The sequence below is a fragment of the Hyaena hyaena genome, unplaced genomic scaffold (genome assembly GCF_003009895.1).
Source record: "Hyaena hyaena isolate Hyena2069 unplaced genomic scaffold, ASM300989v1 scaffold_241, whole genome shotgun sequence".
In the NCBI taxonomy this organism is placed as follows: domain Eukaryota; kingdom Metazoa; phylum Chordata; class Mammalia; order Carnivora; family Hyaenidae; genus Hyaena; species Hyaena hyaena.
Genome location: NW_024080875.1, coordinates 1,681,223 through 1,699,679, shown reverse-complemented (window position 1 = coordinate 1,699,679; position 18,457 = coordinate 1,681,223). Strand labels below are relative to the sequence as shown.

General features: G+C 36.3%; 1 protein-coding gene and 1 pseudogene across 1 annotated transcript in view; both read left to right on the top strand.

The window, feature by feature from the left end:
- The window catches only part of MTREX (Mtr4 exosome RNA helicase), a 102,488-nt gene that overhangs the window by 38,526 nt on the left and 45,505 nt on the right, over positions 1–18,457 (top strand). The window contains exons 16-18 of the mRNA XM_039244533.1: positions 3,662–3,812; positions 9,443–9,615; positions 10,211–10,279. Coding sequence (XP_039100464.1) covers positions 3,662–3,812; positions 9,443–9,615; positions 10,211–10,279 — 393 coding nt within the window. The remainder of the gene's footprint in view (positions 1–3,661; positions 3,813–9,442; positions 9,616–10,210; positions 10,280–18,457) is intronic.
- On the top strand, positions 4,279–7,826 carry LOC120239955 (annotated as a pseudogene).

The window sequence follows — 18,457 nt, the reverse complement described above, 5'->3', positions numbered from 1 at the left end:
AAAGAATTTATTTGGAAAAAAAAAAAAAAGAATTTGCAGAGCACCTGGGTGGTTCAGTTGGTTAAGCATCTGACTTTGGCTCTGGTCATAATCTCATGGTTCGTGAAACCGCATCTTCTTGATCCATTCATCAGTTGATGGACATTTAGACTCTTTCCATGATTTGGCTATTGTTGAAAGTGCTGCTGTGAACATTGGGGTACATGTGCCTCTATGCATCAGTACTCCTGTATCCTTTGGGTAAATTCCTAGCAGTGCTATTGCTGGTCATAGGGGAGTTCTATTGTTAATTTTTTGAGGAACCTCCACACTGTTTTCTAGAGGGGCTGCACCATTTTACATCCTTTACTAACTGAGCCAGCCAGGTTTCCCTACATCCATTGCTGCTGCTTTATGGTCACATTTTTTTAATCTATTAGCTCAAACAGAATTTGACAGAAGACAAGAGCTTGTTCTTTTTGTATACTTGACATGAGCTTAAAAAAAAACAAACAACTATTCATTATAATGTTTGCTTAAATGAAAAGTTGGGTCAGACAGAAAGTATGTGTATAATATCCAAAAAGACCTGTGAATGTATCTTTTATTCTTCAGCAGTTAAGAGATGCGTTACATTTCTCCACTATAATAAAAAAAAACCCATACATTCCAGTGTACTGCCCATATTTTCAAAAGGGTGTAAAACTATCACAGTACTTTAAGCAAATGTCATTTTTGGTTTTATCAAAACAAAGCTATTTCCATAATTTCTGAAATGACTTCATAAACTTAATGGTTTCTTGTAGTACATAGTGTGCTTTTTAAAGAGACTATCCAGGCTTTCTGCTTAGAGACAGTTGTGTGTTCATTTCAACCTGAACTACGTTGTTGATGGCTAAGGAAGATGAAACCTATTTACTGGGTTTTCAAAGCCTTTGGAACTTAAGGAAGAAAATATCTTGAGTATGTAATTACTTACAGACCTTTTTCGGAGAAGTGAAAAGACTCATATTTATCCATTTTCTTCTTTTTCCACTATAATAGTTCAAAATGCAAAAAATTTTTAAACTGCTTGCCTGAATGAACCATGCACTCTAAAACTTTAGAATCATTAGAAGTAGAATAACGTTCAAAAGGTAGGATTGCAGGGCACCTGGGTGGCTCAGTCGGTTAAGTGTCTGACTTCCGCTCAGATGATCTCTCAGTTTGTGAGTTTGAGCCCTGCATTGGGCACTGTGCTGACTGCTCAGAGTCTGGAGCTTGCTTTTGATTCTGTGTCTCCCTCTCTCCTCTCTGCCCCTCCCCTGCTCACGCTTTTCCTCTCTCAAAAATAAACATTAAAAAAAAAAGTAGTATTATAAATCTGCTTTGGAAAATTGACCTGTTTAGCTCTCTTAATTGTACTGCCTTTCAGTGAGCAACTTTTCAGCTAAAAGAATCCTTAAAAAACGACTTAGTGTTGGCTACCGTTGTTGTTCCAAGTTAAATTTTAGGTGACCCTTTTATATTAGGCTTTCTGTTGATACATCATTTAAAAATTTATAATTTGGCTGATCAAATTAAATATATAAAAAGTTGAGAAATACTTGATCAGCATCTGAGGATTCCTATAATTTTAGTAATGTGAATATTGAATATTGAATATTGAAAAGCAGGGATGTGAAATAAGTTGCAATTTAATTTGCCCTCTAGGAGGACTTTAGCCCACAGACTCCATAAGATTTATCCTCCTACCTCTTTAGCCTACGCAAATCTCTTCACATCTCTGAATCTGTTTATTTAAAATTAAGACAATAAATTGGTTTTGTTAGGAATATTGTGAATAGAAAACTTATTTAAAGTGAATACTACAGGGGCACCTGGGTGGCTTAGTCGGTTAAGCGTCCGACTTTCGCTTAGGTCATGATCTTGCAGTTCGTGGGTTCGGACCCCGCGTCGGGCTCTGTACTGACTGCCAGCTCAGAGCCTGGAGCCTGTTTCAGAGTCTGTGACTCCCTCTCTCTCTGACCCTCCCCTGCTCACGCTGTCTCTCTCTCTCTCCTAGAAATAAATAAAAATATTAAAAAAAATAAAATAAAGTGAATACTACAGTGTTTGGCACATGCCTTATAGATGTGATCATTTTTATTTTTCTTTTATTTAGTTTTTTTTTTTTTTAGTTTTTTAGGTAACATTTATATAACTGATGATCCTGTGGGTTGGTGATTTGGGTTGGGGTCATTCACATGCATCCAGGATGATTCTGCTTCTGGGGGTTAGCTGGCCATTGGTTGTTGAGGTAATGGAAGCATCTGGGCACATGGTTTCTCTTCTCTCGGCTAGCCTGGGCTTGTTCATTTGGTGGTTGGAGGTTACAAAAGACAAAGTAGAAGTAATCAAGGTCTCTTGAGGCCTAAAGAACTGGGAACTGGAACACCATTATTTTCATAGCATTCTGTGGCCAAGTTACAATACCCAGCAGATTCATGAGACAGGAGAAATAGTGTCTATGCTTCATTGGAAGGAATTGTCATCCAAGATGACTTGGATACAGAGATGAATGGAGGATTTCAGATATTTTTGCAGCCTACCATAGTGCCTAACTCTTTTTTTTTTTTTTTTTGGTGTTTAAATTTGATTTTATTTTTTTTACAAATAGTTTATTGTCAAATTGGTTTCCACGTAACACCCAGTGCTCATCCCCACAAGTGCCCTCCTCTGTGCCCATCCTCCCCCCCCACATCCATCAGTCCTCAGTTTTTGTCAGCATTCAAGAGTCTCTCATGGTTTGCCTCTCTCCCTTTCCCCCACCATTTCCCCCCTTCTTCTCCCCCTTGTTCCTCTGTTAAGTTCCTCCTAATCCTCCTATACTTGCAAACATATGTTATTTGTTCTTCTCTGCCTGATTTTTTTCTTTCAGCATAACACCCTCAAGGTCCATCCATGTTGCTACACATGGCCAGATTTCATTGTTTGTCATTGCCATGTAGTATTCCATGGTATAGATAAACCATGATGTGATCATTTTTAAACTTGATGAGTCTATTCATATACCTACATAGAACAGAATGTGAATAGTGAGCAGTATATGGCTCAATAACACAGTATCTAATAACTCCGATTTGAGAAGGAAAAAGATTTTCATACCAGCAATTAATACTTGGCCAGAAAATGATATATCACCACAGTTTATTGGCCTACCCACAAGGAGTACAGGAAGTGTAACCTTATGAAGTGCCTAGAAGGCAGAGAGCTAAACATTCTTGGCAACCAGTATTTTAAGAGCTACTGTTGAGGGTGCCTAGGTGGCTCAGTCATTTGAACACCCAACTTTGGCTCAGGTCATGATCTCCAGTTTGTAGGTTTGAGCTCTGCATCAGGCTTCGTGCTGACAGCTCAGAGCCTGGAGCCTGCTTCAGATTCTGTGTCTCCCTCTCTCTGCCTCTCCCTCGCTTGCACTCTTACCTCTTTCAAAAATAAATATTAAAAAAAAAATTAAGAACTACTGTTCCTATTAAGTGGATTTTGTCCCCTTCACTTTCCCAGCTGTTTTATCATTTTGTATTGGTCACTTAAAGGAAATAACTTAATACATTTCTATAGTATTCCTTAACATACTTTAAGTTATTAAGCAGTTTAATTGGTGTCTGTATAAGTTTATTTGAAGAAATTACCACATTGACATATTTTTTTTTCCTCTTAGGGCTCAGCTGATCCTCTAAATAGTGCTTTCCACTTGACCTACAACATGGTTTTGAATTTACTACGTGTAGAAGAAATTAATCCTGAGTACATGTTGGAAAAATCCTTTTACCAGTTTCAACATTATAGAGCAATTCCAGGAGTAGTAGAGAGTAAGTATAAAATTACCGTAACAGCCTTTTTACCTAGTAGAGTAATAGTACAATTACTACATTATTGGCTGCTAGGCCATTGTTTATTTTCTGGTTAGCCATATCTTGTTTTTTACATACAGCAAGAAGTACAATGTGATCATTATAACCGACTAGAACATTTTAAAATAAAAGTAAGAAAACCCTGTCAGGATATCTTTCTATAGTTGGTTCAAATTTAATATAGTTTAGTGTTATATGCATAATACATTGTAGTTCATGTTTATGAATGATGATACAACTAAAGCCTGGTATATTAAAATTTGACCTGTAAGAAGCATATATTAGTATATTAGTCTTGCCCTTGTACTGTTTTCTCATTATAAAATAGTGCCACAGCATAAGTTTACAAGTGATTAAGAAAGTTTAATACTTCAACTGGAATTTGAGTTCAGCCTTTTTAGAATTTCTAGCTCCTGTTATGATAATGCTTTCTACACTTCAAAAGTAAGTGTTTTATGGTAACTCTGTTCAAGTAGAATCGTATATTGATTCTTAGAGGAAATTTTGGCTGATCATATAGAGCTGATTAAAATCTAATACAGAGGCAAAGATTGAAAATACAGGTTTGGGTAGATCTTAACAAATATAAAATAATACATAGTCATTGTAAAGAAAAAAACCAGAAAAGTGAGCAGAAGATAGAGAGGAATGTTAAAATCGCCTGTAACCTCCCACAGAGCCAGCCACAACACTAGTTCTTCCAACTTTTTTCCTTCTCATACAAAATTTTTTTTTAAAGGTGGGATTAAATACATTAGTTCTTATCCACAGTTATATGTTCCAAGATTCCCACTCATACCTGAAACCACAAATAGTTGTAACAATATATTATAATAAAGGTTACATGAATGTGGTCTCTTTCTCTCACAATCTTTTATTATACTGTACACACATTGTGATGATAAAATACCTACCTGGTAAAGGTGAAGTGAGGTAAATGACCTAGGCATTGTGATGTTGTATTAGGCTACTGTTGACCTTCTGACAGATCATATCTTTAGAAGGCATTTGAACACAAGTAACTGAAACCACAGAAAGCAAAACTGTGTATAAGGGGGAGGACGACTCTGTACAGTTTTTATTTTTTTATTTTTTATTTTTTTTTAATTTATCCTCCATCAGATATTTCTTTCTTTCCCTGTGTACAGTTTTTATAAAATAATCGATGGTACTTATATTTAGTATCTTTTGTTAAATATTTACCTTATTTGCCTACCCTTGTGTTAATACTTTACATTCAGTACTAGCTCAGTGATTTTTTAAAAATGGTAAATGTTTAAAATTTAATCTCCAGGATCCTTTGAAAGTATTATTTTTATGACTACATCATATTTCCATTTTATAAATGTGCTATGATACATTTAATAATAAAGGCAAATTTGAGATACTTTCCTATCAAGTCAATTTTTATGTAGCCAAAAGTAAATGAATTTTAATAATGTGCCTTAAAGGTAAAAAACTTAGAACATCCAAGTGTGTTAGTTTATTTTTTCTTTTCTTTACCTTTTCATGGATGATAGATCTTAGTTATTTCTTCTTACATTAATTTTTCAGGTCTTAAGAGAGGCTTCTTCCTTACAAACTGTAAAGCTCGAAGGAGCTGTGGAATCATTTTACAGATATTTTTTAAAAGCCTAACACTCCCTTCTCCCTGAATCCCCATAGCCTCATTGTTAAGTGCTATGGCTTTCTCTTCAGATTCTGATTCGACTTTATCAGCCATGTAGGGATCAGTCTATGGCCGATCACTGGAAGATTGAACCCCCAGATAGCTTTGTGTGCCCAGTCCCCAGCAGCTTCACTTGTTTACTACAAACAAAGCAAATCTGGCTTTGAATGATACCATTCCATGTCCTTAACCAGAGACACTGAGGTAATAACTTTCCAAATACTGTCTTACAAGATGACTGTCACTGTAAAACAGTATTTGTCACCAGACAATAAGTAGTAGAAACCCTAGGTTTGGTGCACTTTGATTTGGGGGAAGTAGGGCAGGACATCTATCTGGGAAGAAGTTTGGAAACTGGGAAAAACTAGTCAAAAAAAAAGAAGTGGAATCTTGATGAGCTGCCCAAATTTGAGATGAATTTATAGCAAGGTTTAGCGAGGTACACAGTGCAAAAGGTGGAAACATATAGAAGGTATAAGAAAATTACAAATTATAGTTAGAGGTCACCAGTGCCCGGTGTCCATTCTGAATTTTTCTGAGGCAAACCTGCCTGCAGATGTAATGGTTCTGATCGTAAGACCAAATTTTACTGAACATGCTGCGATTCAAGCTCAAGGATAGCTCATAGCTCCTAGCGGTTTGGATATAGTTGGGAGTAGCACAAACCGGATCCAGGAAAACATTGTCTTATTTGCTGCCTCCTCTCCTCCACATCAGCCATCAGCCATTACTAGAGAGAGGTGATAGGGCTGTTTGCTGGCCCAACACATACAGCAAGTAGCTGCTGAATACTGTAGAGCTTGTCACTGGAAGTCCACTTGCATCTATGATGGTTCTCCTCAGGGACCACAAATTTGTGATTTGGAGAGAGATGTGGAAGTCTGTATTGCATCCCCTGGAAGAAGAAGATTGGTTTTGCCACACCCTAAAGTCAGTCTGTGAAGAACCTCCTACTTTGTCCTTGATGAAGTAGATAGAATGCTTGATAGGGGCTTTGAGCCCCAAATAAGGAAGATTGTAGATCAGATAGGACCTGATAGGCAAACCCTAATATGCAGTGTGACTTGGCCACAAGAAGACAGCTTGCTGATGGTTTTCTTAAAGAACTACGTTCATATAATCATTAATGCGCTAGAACTGAGTGCAGACCACAAGTCTGCACCTTCATATTGTAGGTGTGTGTCCTGATGCAGAAAAGGATGAAAAATTCATTCGTCTCATGGAAGAGATCGTGAGAGAGGAGGACAATATGACCATTTTTGTTGTTGTTGTTGAAACCAAAGAAAGATGTGATGAGCTCCCTAGATAAATGAGAAATGGGTGTCCCACAGTGGGTATCCATGGTGACAAGGGTCAACAGGAGTGTGACTGGGTTCTAAATGAATTCAGACATGGAAGAGCTCCTATTCTGATTGCTGCGATGTGACCTTCAGAAGACTAGATATGGAAGATGTGAAATTTGTCATTAGATATGACTACTCTAACTCCTCAGAGGAGTTCATTAAATTGGAAGAGCTGCGCTCAGTACTAAAACAGGCACAGCGTACACATTTTTTTTTTTAATTTTTTTTTTTAATGTTTTATTTATTTCCAGGAGAGAGAGAGAGACAGCGTGAGCAGGAGAGGGTCAGAGAGAGAGGGAGTCACAGACTGAAACAGGCTCCAGGCTCTGAGCTGGCAGTCAGCACAGAGCCCGACGCGGGGCTCGAACCCACGAACCGCGAGATCATGACCTAAGCGAAAGTCGGACACTCAACCGACTAAGCCACCCAGGCGCCCCGCACATTTTTTATACCTAATAACATAAAGCAAGTGAGCAGCCTTATGTCTGTGCTACCTCAAGCTAACCAAGAGCATTTATTCCCAAGTTGCCTCAGTTATTTGAAGATAGAAGTTCTGGTTGTTCCAGGAGTAGAGGAGGCAAGAAGAATGCCCATTGGGACAGATATTTTCTGTACAAAAGGTGTGGATTTAAAACCTTTAGAGACAAGTAAAATTAGGACAGAGTTTACTATAGTCTGCTTAAGAGAGATTTTGGGGAAGAAACTCAAAATGGTGTTTACAGTGCTTCAGTTTACACCACTGGGAACTTTGGAAGTAATTTTGTGTCTGCTGGTTTACAGAACAGTTTTAAGGACTGGTAATCCAGTGGGCACTTACCAGAATGGTTATAACACTTACCAATATGGAAGTAATGTTCCAAAATAATGGACAGTGTAATGAACCAAAGGGCATATGCAGATCCTGCTACTGCGGCTGTGCCTGTGATTGGTTATCCAATGCCAACAGATTATTCTCAGTAGTACTTTAGAAGTATCTCTTTTATGCTTTCATAGACACCAACAGTAAAGTGAAAAGAAAGTCCACAGAATGGGGGAAAATAATTGGCAAATCACTTATCTCATAAGGGTCTAGTATCCAGGATATGTAAAGAACTCAATAACTCAAAAACAAAAAAGACAAATTATGTAATTTTTAAATGGACAGGGTATTTGAATAGACTTTCCACAGAGAAGATAATAGCCAATAAACACATGAAAAGATGCTTACCATCATTAATTATTAGGGAAGTGCCAGTCATAACCACATAGAGATGCCACTTCACCCTCACTAGGATGGGTTTTTTGTTTTTTTTTTTCAAGGTAATTAACACAATGGTGTGGTGATTGGGGAAAATAGTTCAGCACTTGCTCAGCAGATTAATACAGAATTATAAGATCCAACAGTTCCACTCCTGGGTATATAACCAAAAAAAGAAAAGTATTTGCAAACAAAAAGTTGTGCATGAATGTTCATAACACTATTCACAGTAACCAAAAGGTGGAAATAATTCAGATGTCCATCAACTGGTAAACATCACTAAAATGGTATACTCATATAATGGAATTATACATAGCCATAAAAAGGAGTGAAGTACTGATAACATGCTATGCTGCAGTGTCGATGAACTTGAAAACATGCTTAGTGAGGGAGGCCAAACACGAAAGGCCACATATAATGTGATCACATATATATGAAATATCCAGAATCCATACATATAGAAAGCAGACAGAAAGATTGTCAGGGGCTAAGGGAAGGAGGGAATGAGGACTGTTTGCTTAATGAGTATGGAGTTTCCATTTGGAGCAGTGAAAATATTCTAGAACTGGGTAGTGGTGATAGTTGGATACGTCGTAAACGTACTGAATGTATTAATGATGAGTTTTATGATTTGTGTATTTTACCCCAGTTGAAATAGTGTTTGTTCACAGTGGGCTGGAAGCATAATGAAATGAAGGAGGAAGGGAGGTCAGCACTAGGTGCAAGAATTGGAGCAGGGAATGGTATCACAGATGGTTAGATTAACTAAGAGAACACTTATGGAAAGGGACCTCTGTTTTGGCTACTGACTGAGTAGACCGAGAACTGCAGTTGAATTGCCAGTCCTCAGTTTTAGTGATCTAGACACTGGTGGTGGTAAAAGTCTGATGTCGTTAGCAAACTGGATTCTTGCTGAAAAGTGAAAGAAGCATATTAATTAAAAGGTCCAAAATAGAATAACCACATATGGCTAGTTTCTGCTGGCAGTATATTGGAAAAAGCTGACATAGTACATTTCTACCGTCACAGAAAGTTTTATAGGACAGTGCTGTATTGAGCGGGATAGGTCTCCTATAGGTAGGTAACCCCCTTCCCACATCCACTGGAGAGAAACAGCTCATCAGATGTCATCACTGCCAATTCAAACTCACTTTGAGGATTCACAGTTTGTGAATTGAGGAACTTTAGCACCTTAATGTAGAAAGGAGAAAATACACATGATTACTTACAGTTATCAATGCAGGGTTTCTTTCCTACATTTGTAGTAGAAAAACAGATGTGTCTTTGATACAATTTACAAAAAGTATATTTGTTTAATTTGTATGTGTTTTATTTACAGAGGTAAAGAACTCAGAAGAACAGTATAATAAAATAGTAATACCAAATGAGGAAAGTGTTGTCATCTATTATAAGATCAGACAGCAGCTTGCCAAACTGGGTAAAGAAATTGAAGAATATATTCACAAACCAAAATATTGCTTACCATTTCTACAGCCAGGTCGTTTGGTAAAGGTATGTCATTTTTTAGAAATTATATGCATGTTTCAGTATTTGATATTTTTTTGGATAAATATTTTTATTTTTTTTCTTGTAGAAATGCTTCCTGCTACAAGACTTGATCTATGTTAATTATATTGTTTTTACACATTTCATGTCGGATTGATTGGAAGTAGGATCGTGGGTGAAGCCCTTTTAATCTACACTGATTTTCATTTTGGGGGATATACATTGAAGTAGACATTTTTGGAAATAACATATAAAATATTTCCAGTAATCAAAAAACCAAAGCACTTTTATAGTTTAAGTCTTGGTTGAATTCATTAACTATAAAATATAGAAAGATTTCAGATATTTTCAGAACATACGCATCATATTATTTTAAAAATTGGATTGCCGATTGAGAGATTCCTATTTTGCTGTTTTAGAGGGCTATGAAATTTGTTGGTGATTTCTTTCTTTAAGGTCAATATCTTTTTACTTATATTTAACAATGATCTTTCAAAAATATTTTACCATGAAAATGAAAGTTTTATTAGCCTATAATGTGGGCATGGCGTCTAAAATTGATTTTGACATAAATGTTCTTGTTTGCTTGCATCCCTTTTAGGTGAAGAATGAAGGAGATGATTTTGGCTGGGGTGTAGTGGTAAATTTCTCCAAAAAGTCAAATGTTAAGGTAAACCATTTCCTTGAAGGTAGAATGATTTATAATTTTTTAGTGACGTTTTTTCAGATTCATGAAATTCGTCAAAGTAGAGATACCATTACCTTAAGAGAAGCTGTATTAAATTTTGATATAGGAATTAAGGTCTTGAATTATCTTAAATTTTGTCCTTAAAGTGCTATGATTTTTTTCTAACAACAGATTTTAATTTCATTATAGTTTACATGTCTTTTCTGAATTCATCAGTACTTTTTATAATTTTACTCTTTAAATTGAATATCAGAAAAAATTAGCTTTTGACACTGAAAATTAGAATTTTGATTCAGGTATATAATAGAGAGTTGAAGGAAAAAAGGCATTAGAACAGCTTGTCAGTTTTATTTATTCTCTGTAAAGGAAGATAATGATAACATTTACTTTGGTCATTATTTATATAAATATTTTGAAAAAAATACATATAAAATCAAGGAAGATTTTGTTAACTTGTTAGATGAGTGACTATCTTGAAATTAAGTTAGCCATTCTGTCTGTTACATTTTCTTTGTCTGACAATATGTGACCTCAGGCAGGACATTTTGTGTCTCCATGTATATTGTTCTTTATCTTTAAAAATGAATCATTTTCATAAAGATGATGGTATCTGCATTATCATGAGGTTGACCATTATGAATTTGTTGTCATAAACTTCTTTGTCGCACCTATGTATAAAGCATGTAGGAATTAAGCTTTCAGATTGGAAGTTACCCCTGAAATACATAAATGAATTTAGAGATACTGAAGCCATTTGTTGTGGAGAAACAGTTAAGTTCATAGGTTTATGATAGGTATTTTTGTGAATGATTAATCCCACTGAAGAACTTCTTAAGGATAGTTTTTTACCATTCTGATAAATTGCCATCTTCATTAGTAATTATAAGATTTGTTTTTTAAGTATTGTCACATTTGGATCCCAATTTAATAAGCATTCATTGGCCACACACAAAATCTCTGTGCTTATGTCTTTTGGTGAACAGCAGAAAGCACATAATGAAAATAAAAGGGAGAATAGTATTAGTACTTAAGTAAAGATGTAAGTAAAGTGCATTTGTAGCATAGAGGAGGAAGAAATTATGTCTGAGCTATTAGAGGTGGCATCTGATTAGGAAGATAATTTAAACTTTTAAAAGAACCTTGAATAAAGAATAGTATTCATTTAGTGGATATTTACTGCTGGAGGAACATTTCAGGTAAAGAGTAACATTTTTAAACATAAAAGTTAATCATGGAAAATAGTTAAAATACACATTTGAATATATTGGGTCTCAGTCTAAACATGTGAAAAGAATGGTAGAACACATGTTTGAAGATTAGTTGGTTGGCTGATTGATTTGCTTGTGTTTAGTTTGGTTGTTTGTTTTTTAAATCTGTTTATTTTTTGAGGGAGGGATCTGATAAGTTAACTGTATTGATACAGTGTTTGAAGGATATTGGAAAAGATAGCATAGTAGATGCAAGTTTGTCAATTAAGGAGACTCTTACTCTTTTGGGAGTGAGTCAGGAGGATGGTAATAGAAGGGTTCACATGGTGGAAGCTGAGGAACTAGAATGGACAGTCAGTGTTTAGGAAGTTGGGAGTATTAGTGATGGTAAGGTAAAAAGTTGGCTTTATTGAGCCTAACAGTATTAAACTGGATAAAGTTTGCCTCTTTAAACTGGATAGTTTGCCTCTCATTCCATCCTCCCCTTTTTCAAAAATACACAATGAAGTGAAGCTTGGAATTTTAACCTTGACAAAGATTGTATCTGTATCTTTTTATTCATTTGAGTCATGACTAAATCTGACTTGGAGCCTTTTATATTTTCTATTTCACTACCTTTAGCCATGAGAAAACTATTAACTGCTTGCCTACCTCTTCTCTTTTCCATACACACACACACACACACACACACACACACACATTATTTTCTTTAGGAATAATTATTAGTAACAAAGATATTATTTTCATTGAGAAGCACTTTAAAGGATGGCAGTCTATTATTTTTTTTAATGTTTTATTTATTTTTGAGGGAGAGATAGAGACAGCGTGAACAGGGCAGGGTCAGAGAGGGAGAGAGGGAGAAAAAAGAATCTGAAACAGGCTCCAGGCTCTGAGCTAGCTCTCAGCACAGAGCCTGATGTGGAGCTCGAACCCACGAACCGTGAGATTATGACCTTAGCCGAAGTCGGACGCTTAACCGACTGAGCCACCCAGGCGCCCTAAGGTTGAGAGTCTTTATTTAAACTTCTGAGAGCTGTTAAGTTCTGTTTTCTGTGTACAGTGAAAACTGTGGCAGTAAATGAATGCTCAGTGTTGTGGTTCCATTCATATTTATGTAACCTAGGATGGAAAAGCTGTTGCCAGTTTATTCATTCTATAACTTGGTCTGTATTTAAGGGAATTTGCTATGGCAGAATATTTTTACCTATAGTATACTGAAGTGCTATATATTTTTTTCACTACAGGGTTTACATTTTGAGTGTGTTTTCTTTTTTCAACAGTCTTATTGAGATAGTGTTTACACACTATACTGTTTACTCAGTGACTTTTAGCATTTTCACCATCACCACAATTTTGGAAGATTTTTATCACCTCAGAAGGAAAAGGAAACCTAAGTCATTTCACCCTTTCTTTCCATACCCTCATTCCTAAACAACTAATAATCTGTTCTCTATAGAGATTCAGAGCCTATTTTGATGTGGTATGTGGTATTCTGTGTCTGGCTTAGCATAATGTTTTTTAGGCTTCAAGCATATTGCATACATCAGCACTTCATTTCTTTTTATGATTGAATAGCATTCCGTTGTACGGATACACTGTTTTGTTTATCTTTGGACTGTTATCAACTTTGGGCTTTTATGAATAATCTACCTGTAAACATCCATGTCTTGAGTTTTTGTGTGGATATATGTTTCCATTTCTCTTCGAGTGAAATTACTGGGTCCTGTGTATAATATATGACCATTTAAAGTACTGCCAGGTTGTTTTCTAAAGTGGCTGCACCATTTCATGTTCCTGGTAGCAATGTTTGAGAGTTTTGATTGCTTCATAATTTCACCAACCCTTAATATCTGACTTTTTGATTACTTTTGGTGTATAGTGGTATCTCATTGTAGCTTGATTTGTATTTCCATGATGACTGATCTTGTCAAGGATGTTTTTATATGCTTTTTAAAAATTATTTATTTTTAACATTTATTTACTTATTTAATGTTTTTTTATTTCTAGGAGAGAGAGAGAGACAGCGTGAGCAGGGGAGGGTCAGAGAGAGAGGGAGTCACAGACTCTGAAACAGGCTCCAGGCTCTGAGCTGGGAGTCAGCACAGAGCCCAATGCAGGGCTCGAACCCACGAACCGCGAGATCATGAACTAAGCGAAAGTCGGACGCTTAACCAACTAAGCCACCCAGGCGCCCCTAACATTGATTTATTTTTGAGAGAGGGAGAGAGAGTGAGTGCAAGCAGGGGAGGGTCAGAGATGGAGGGAGACACAGGATCAGAAACAGGTTCCAGGCTCTGAGCTGTCAACACAGAGCCTGATGGGGGCTCAAACCCACAACCTATGAGATCATGAACTGAACTGAAGTCAGATGCTCAACTGGCTGAGCCCCCCAGGTGCCTTTCTTTTTATGGCTTATTGACCATTTGTATATTCTTTGGAGAAATGTCTTCAGCTCTTCTTGTCATATTGAAATTGAATTTTCATTTTATTACTAAGTTATGAACTCTTTATGATACTTGATTTCCAAATATTTATCTCCCATTTTCTGTCTTGTGTTCACTTTTTTTTTTTTTAAGGTTTTTTTTATTTATTTCTAGAGAGAGAGAGAGCGTGAGCAGGGGAGGGTCAGAGAGAGAGGGAGTCACAGACTGAAACAGGCTCCAGGCTCTGAGCTGGCAGTCAGCACAGAGCCCGATGCGGGCCTCGAACCCACGAACCGTGAGATCATGACCTAAGCGAAAGTTGGACGCTTAACCGACTAAGCCACCCAGGCACCCCTGTCTTGTGTTCACTTTCTTAATAATGTCCTTTGAAGCACAAAAAGATTTTAGTTTTGATGTAATCCGTGTACTTTTTTTTCTTGTTACTCATGGTTTTGGTGTCCTATATAAGTAACTACTGCCGGGGTGCCTGGTGGCTCAGTTAAGTGTCTGACTTAAGCGCATGTCATGACCTTACAGTTCATGAATTCAAGTCCCACATAGGGCTCTCTGCTGTAAGCACAGACCTCGCTTCAGATCCTCTTTTCTACCCGCACCCCCCTTCCCACCCCACCCCTCCTTTATGCGTTCTCTCCCTCTCTCAAAAATAAACATTAAAAAAAAAAAGTACTGCCAACATCAAGGTCATGAAGATTTACTTACCCTTGTGTTTTCTTCTAAGAGTTTTATTGTTTTACCCTTATATTTGGGCTCTTGATCTATTTTTAGTTAATTTTTGTTTGTGGTATAAGGTGAGGATCCAGCTTCATTCTTGTCCTAACCCTGGTTGTTAGGAAATTTTTTCCGCTTTAAGTAATCTTGTCATCTTTATCAAATATCAGATGATCATAGACATAGGTTTATTTCTGGACTCTCAGTTCCTTTCCATTGACCTCACTGTCTTTCCCAATGCCAGTACCATGTCTTCATTTACCATATATTTGTAGTTAAGTTTCAAAAAAGTAGACTTAGGAGTATCTAACTTTTTCAAGATTGTTTTGGCTATTCTGGGATCCTTAAAATTCCATATGAATTTGATTATCTGCTTGTCAGTTTTTTACAGAGAAGTCAGGTGGGTTTCTCAGAGGGCTTGCAATGAATCTGTAGATCAGTTTGGAAAATATTGCTGTCCTAACATAATTAAGTCTTTCTGTCATGAACATAGCATGTTTTCCCTCTTATTTAAGTATTCTTAATTAGTAATATATTGGTTTTCAAGTATAAAAGAGTGTGAATGCATTTTAGTTGGGTTTTTTTTGGCCTAATTGTTCTGGCGAAAACCTTGAATACAATATTAATAGGAGTGAGAGCAGATACACTCGTCATTTTCCTAAGTTAAGAGGAAACTATTCAAGGTTTATCCGTTAAGAATGATGTTAGCTTTGGGTTTTGGTAAGTGTCCTTTAAGAAGTTCAGGAAGTTTCTTTCTGTCCCTAGGCTGTTGAGTGTTTTGTCATGAAAGGTTATATTTTGTTAAATGCTTTTTATGTACCTATTCAGATAATCATGTGGTTATTTTTTATTCTATCTTATATTTCTTCTGATAACAGTATATTAGATTAGTTGATTTTCTTTTTTTTTTTTTTTTTTTAAATTTTTTTTTTTTAATGTTTTATTTATTTCTAGGAGAGAGAGAGAGACAGCGCGAGCAGGGGAGGGTCAGAGAGAGAGGGAGTCACAGATTGAAACAGGCTCCAGGCTCTGAGCCGGCAGTCAGCACAGAGCCCGACGCGGGGCTCGAACCCACGAACCGCGAGATCATGACCCAAGCGAAAGTCGGACGCTTAACCGACTAAGCCACCCAGGCGCCCCTAGATTAGTTGATTTTCACGTGTTAAACCAGTTTTGGATTCCTGAGTAAATTCTGCCTGGGGGATTATATATATATTTTTTTTATGTGTTCGTGGATTCAGTTTGCTAGTATATTGCACAAGACTTTTGCATTCACATTCACAGGAGATATTCGTCTGTAGTTTTCTTGTGATGCCTTTGTCTGGGTTTGGTAACAGATTAATGCTGGCCTCATAATTAGTTTGAAAGTATTCCCCGTCTCTTCTGCTTTTTGTAGAGTTTTTGAAGAACTGGTATTAATTTTTTTTATTGGAAGAATTTGACAGAACAGCTGGGTCTCAGCTTTTCTTTGTAGGTAGTTTATGATTACTAATTCAGTTTTATAGGTCTGTTCAGATTGTTTATTTCTTCTTGAACCTGTTTCATTGATTTGCTTTCTTAGAAATTAGTCCATTTCATCTAGATTACCTAATTTACTTGAATACGGTTATTCACCATATTACTTTATAATCCTGTGTACTTCCAAAGGTAGTCTGTAATGTTTCTCTCTTTGATTTCTCATTCTAATAATTTGGATCTTCTAGCCAAACATTTGTCAGTTTTTTTTTTTTTTTTTTTAATGTTTTATTTATTTCTAGGAGACAGAGAGACAGCGTGAGCAGGGGAGGGTCAGAGAGAGAGGGAGTCACAGACTGAAACAGGCTCCAGGCTCTGAGCTGGCAGTCAGCACAGAGCCCAATGCGGGGCTCGAACCCACGAACCGCGAGATCATGACCTAAGCGAAAGCCGGACGCTTAACCGACTAAGCCACCCAGGCACCCCCATTTGTCAGTTTTGTTGCTCTCCAAGAACCAGCTTTTTGGTTTCATTGGTTTGGTTTTATTTTTTTTTCTATTTTTCATTTTAATTATTTTCTGCTTCCATCTCCTAGCGTTTTAGATTGCTGTTCTTTTTTATTGTCTTAACGTGGCAGGTTAAGTTATTAATTCAAGGTCTTTCTTTCAGTTTAATATAGTCATTTATGCCTGTTAATTTCTTTGCAGATATTTTAACTGAATCCCTTAAGTTTTAGTATACTGTTTCTTCATTTTCATTCACTTCCAGGTATTTTCTAATTCGCCTTTTGATTTCTTCTTTGACTCACTTGTTATTTAGGAATGTGTTAATTTCGATATATTCATGAAATTCCCAAATTTTTACCTGTTTTTTTTTTATGTTTATTTTTGAGAGAGAGAAAAAGACAGAGCATGAGTGGGGGAGGGGAAAAGAGAGAGGGAGACACAGAATCAGAAGCAGGCTCCAGGCTCTGAGCTGATTAGCACAGAGCCCTATGCAGGGCTCAAACCCACGGAACTGTGAGATCATGAGCTGAAGTCGAATGTGTAACCGACTGAGCCACCCCAGTGTCCTCTATGTTTGATATCTAATGCCATTACATTGTTGTTGAGAAATAATTAGTATTATTTCAGTCCTTTTGAATTTATTGAGATTTGTTTAATGGACCAACATGTGATCTATCCTCCAGTTGTGTGCAGTTGAGAAGAATGTATATTTTGGTTGAGATATTCTATAGATGTCTGTCTATTAGGTCTGGTTGGTTTATAGTGTTGTTTAAGTCTTCTGTTTTCTTTTTTGCAAATCTTTGTTTAGTTGTCCTGTGCATTATTAGAAATGAGGTATTGAAGTCTCACCTGTTATTTTTATTTTCTTTTAAATTGTATTTATTTTGAGAGAGAGAAAAAAGGAGAGCGAAAATCCCAAGCAGAGAGATCATGAGCTGAAATCCAGAGTCAGATGCTTAACCTACTGAGCCACCCAGGCGGTCTCTCAACTATTGTTTTTGAATTGTCTGTCTTTTCATTTCTGTCATTTTTTGCTTCGTGTGTTTTTGTGTACTAGTAAAGTAGAAATTTATCTGAAGTTAGCATAGTTATGTCATCTTTTTTTGTTGTTTAAATAATACACATTTTTCCATCTTTTTTATTTTAAATCTTTCTTGTGTCATTGAGGTTAAAGTGTGTCTCTTATAGACTGCATAGTTGGATCTTTTTAATTCAGTCTGAAAAATCTCTGCCTATTGATTGGGTTGCTTAATCAATTGCTTTATCCATTTACCTGTAGTGTTATTGATACGGTTGGTTTTGTGTCTTTCATTAGGCTTATTGTTTTCAATAGTCTCATTTCTTATTTTTCTACTCCTTTTGCAGTCAGTGCTTATTTTCTAACATAGCATTTCAGTTTATTTAATGATTTCTTTCACTGTAATTTATATTTTTCTCTATATCTCTTTTTTAAATTTCTTAGTGGTTGCTTGGGCTCATTGTTTGATATTTTCATATTGTTAGTAGAATAAATTTCAGATTTATACTGAATTTCAATGAGATGTAGAACTATCACTCCTGTATGCATTTGTTCTATTTTCCCTCTTTTTGTGGTATTGTCTACAAATGTTATGAACCCAGCAATACATGTTGTAATTATTAATAGGATTTTACAATTTATAAGGAAGATTTGAGATGAAAGGAGAGCAGGTACTTATAGTTTGTATTATATTAATCTCATCATGTATCATTTCTGGTACATTTTATTGGTTCCTCTGGATTCACTTTACCACCTGGAGTTACTGCCTTATCTCAGTACAACTTTGCTCCTACCCACCTCCTTTGTAGTAGTATTGCCAA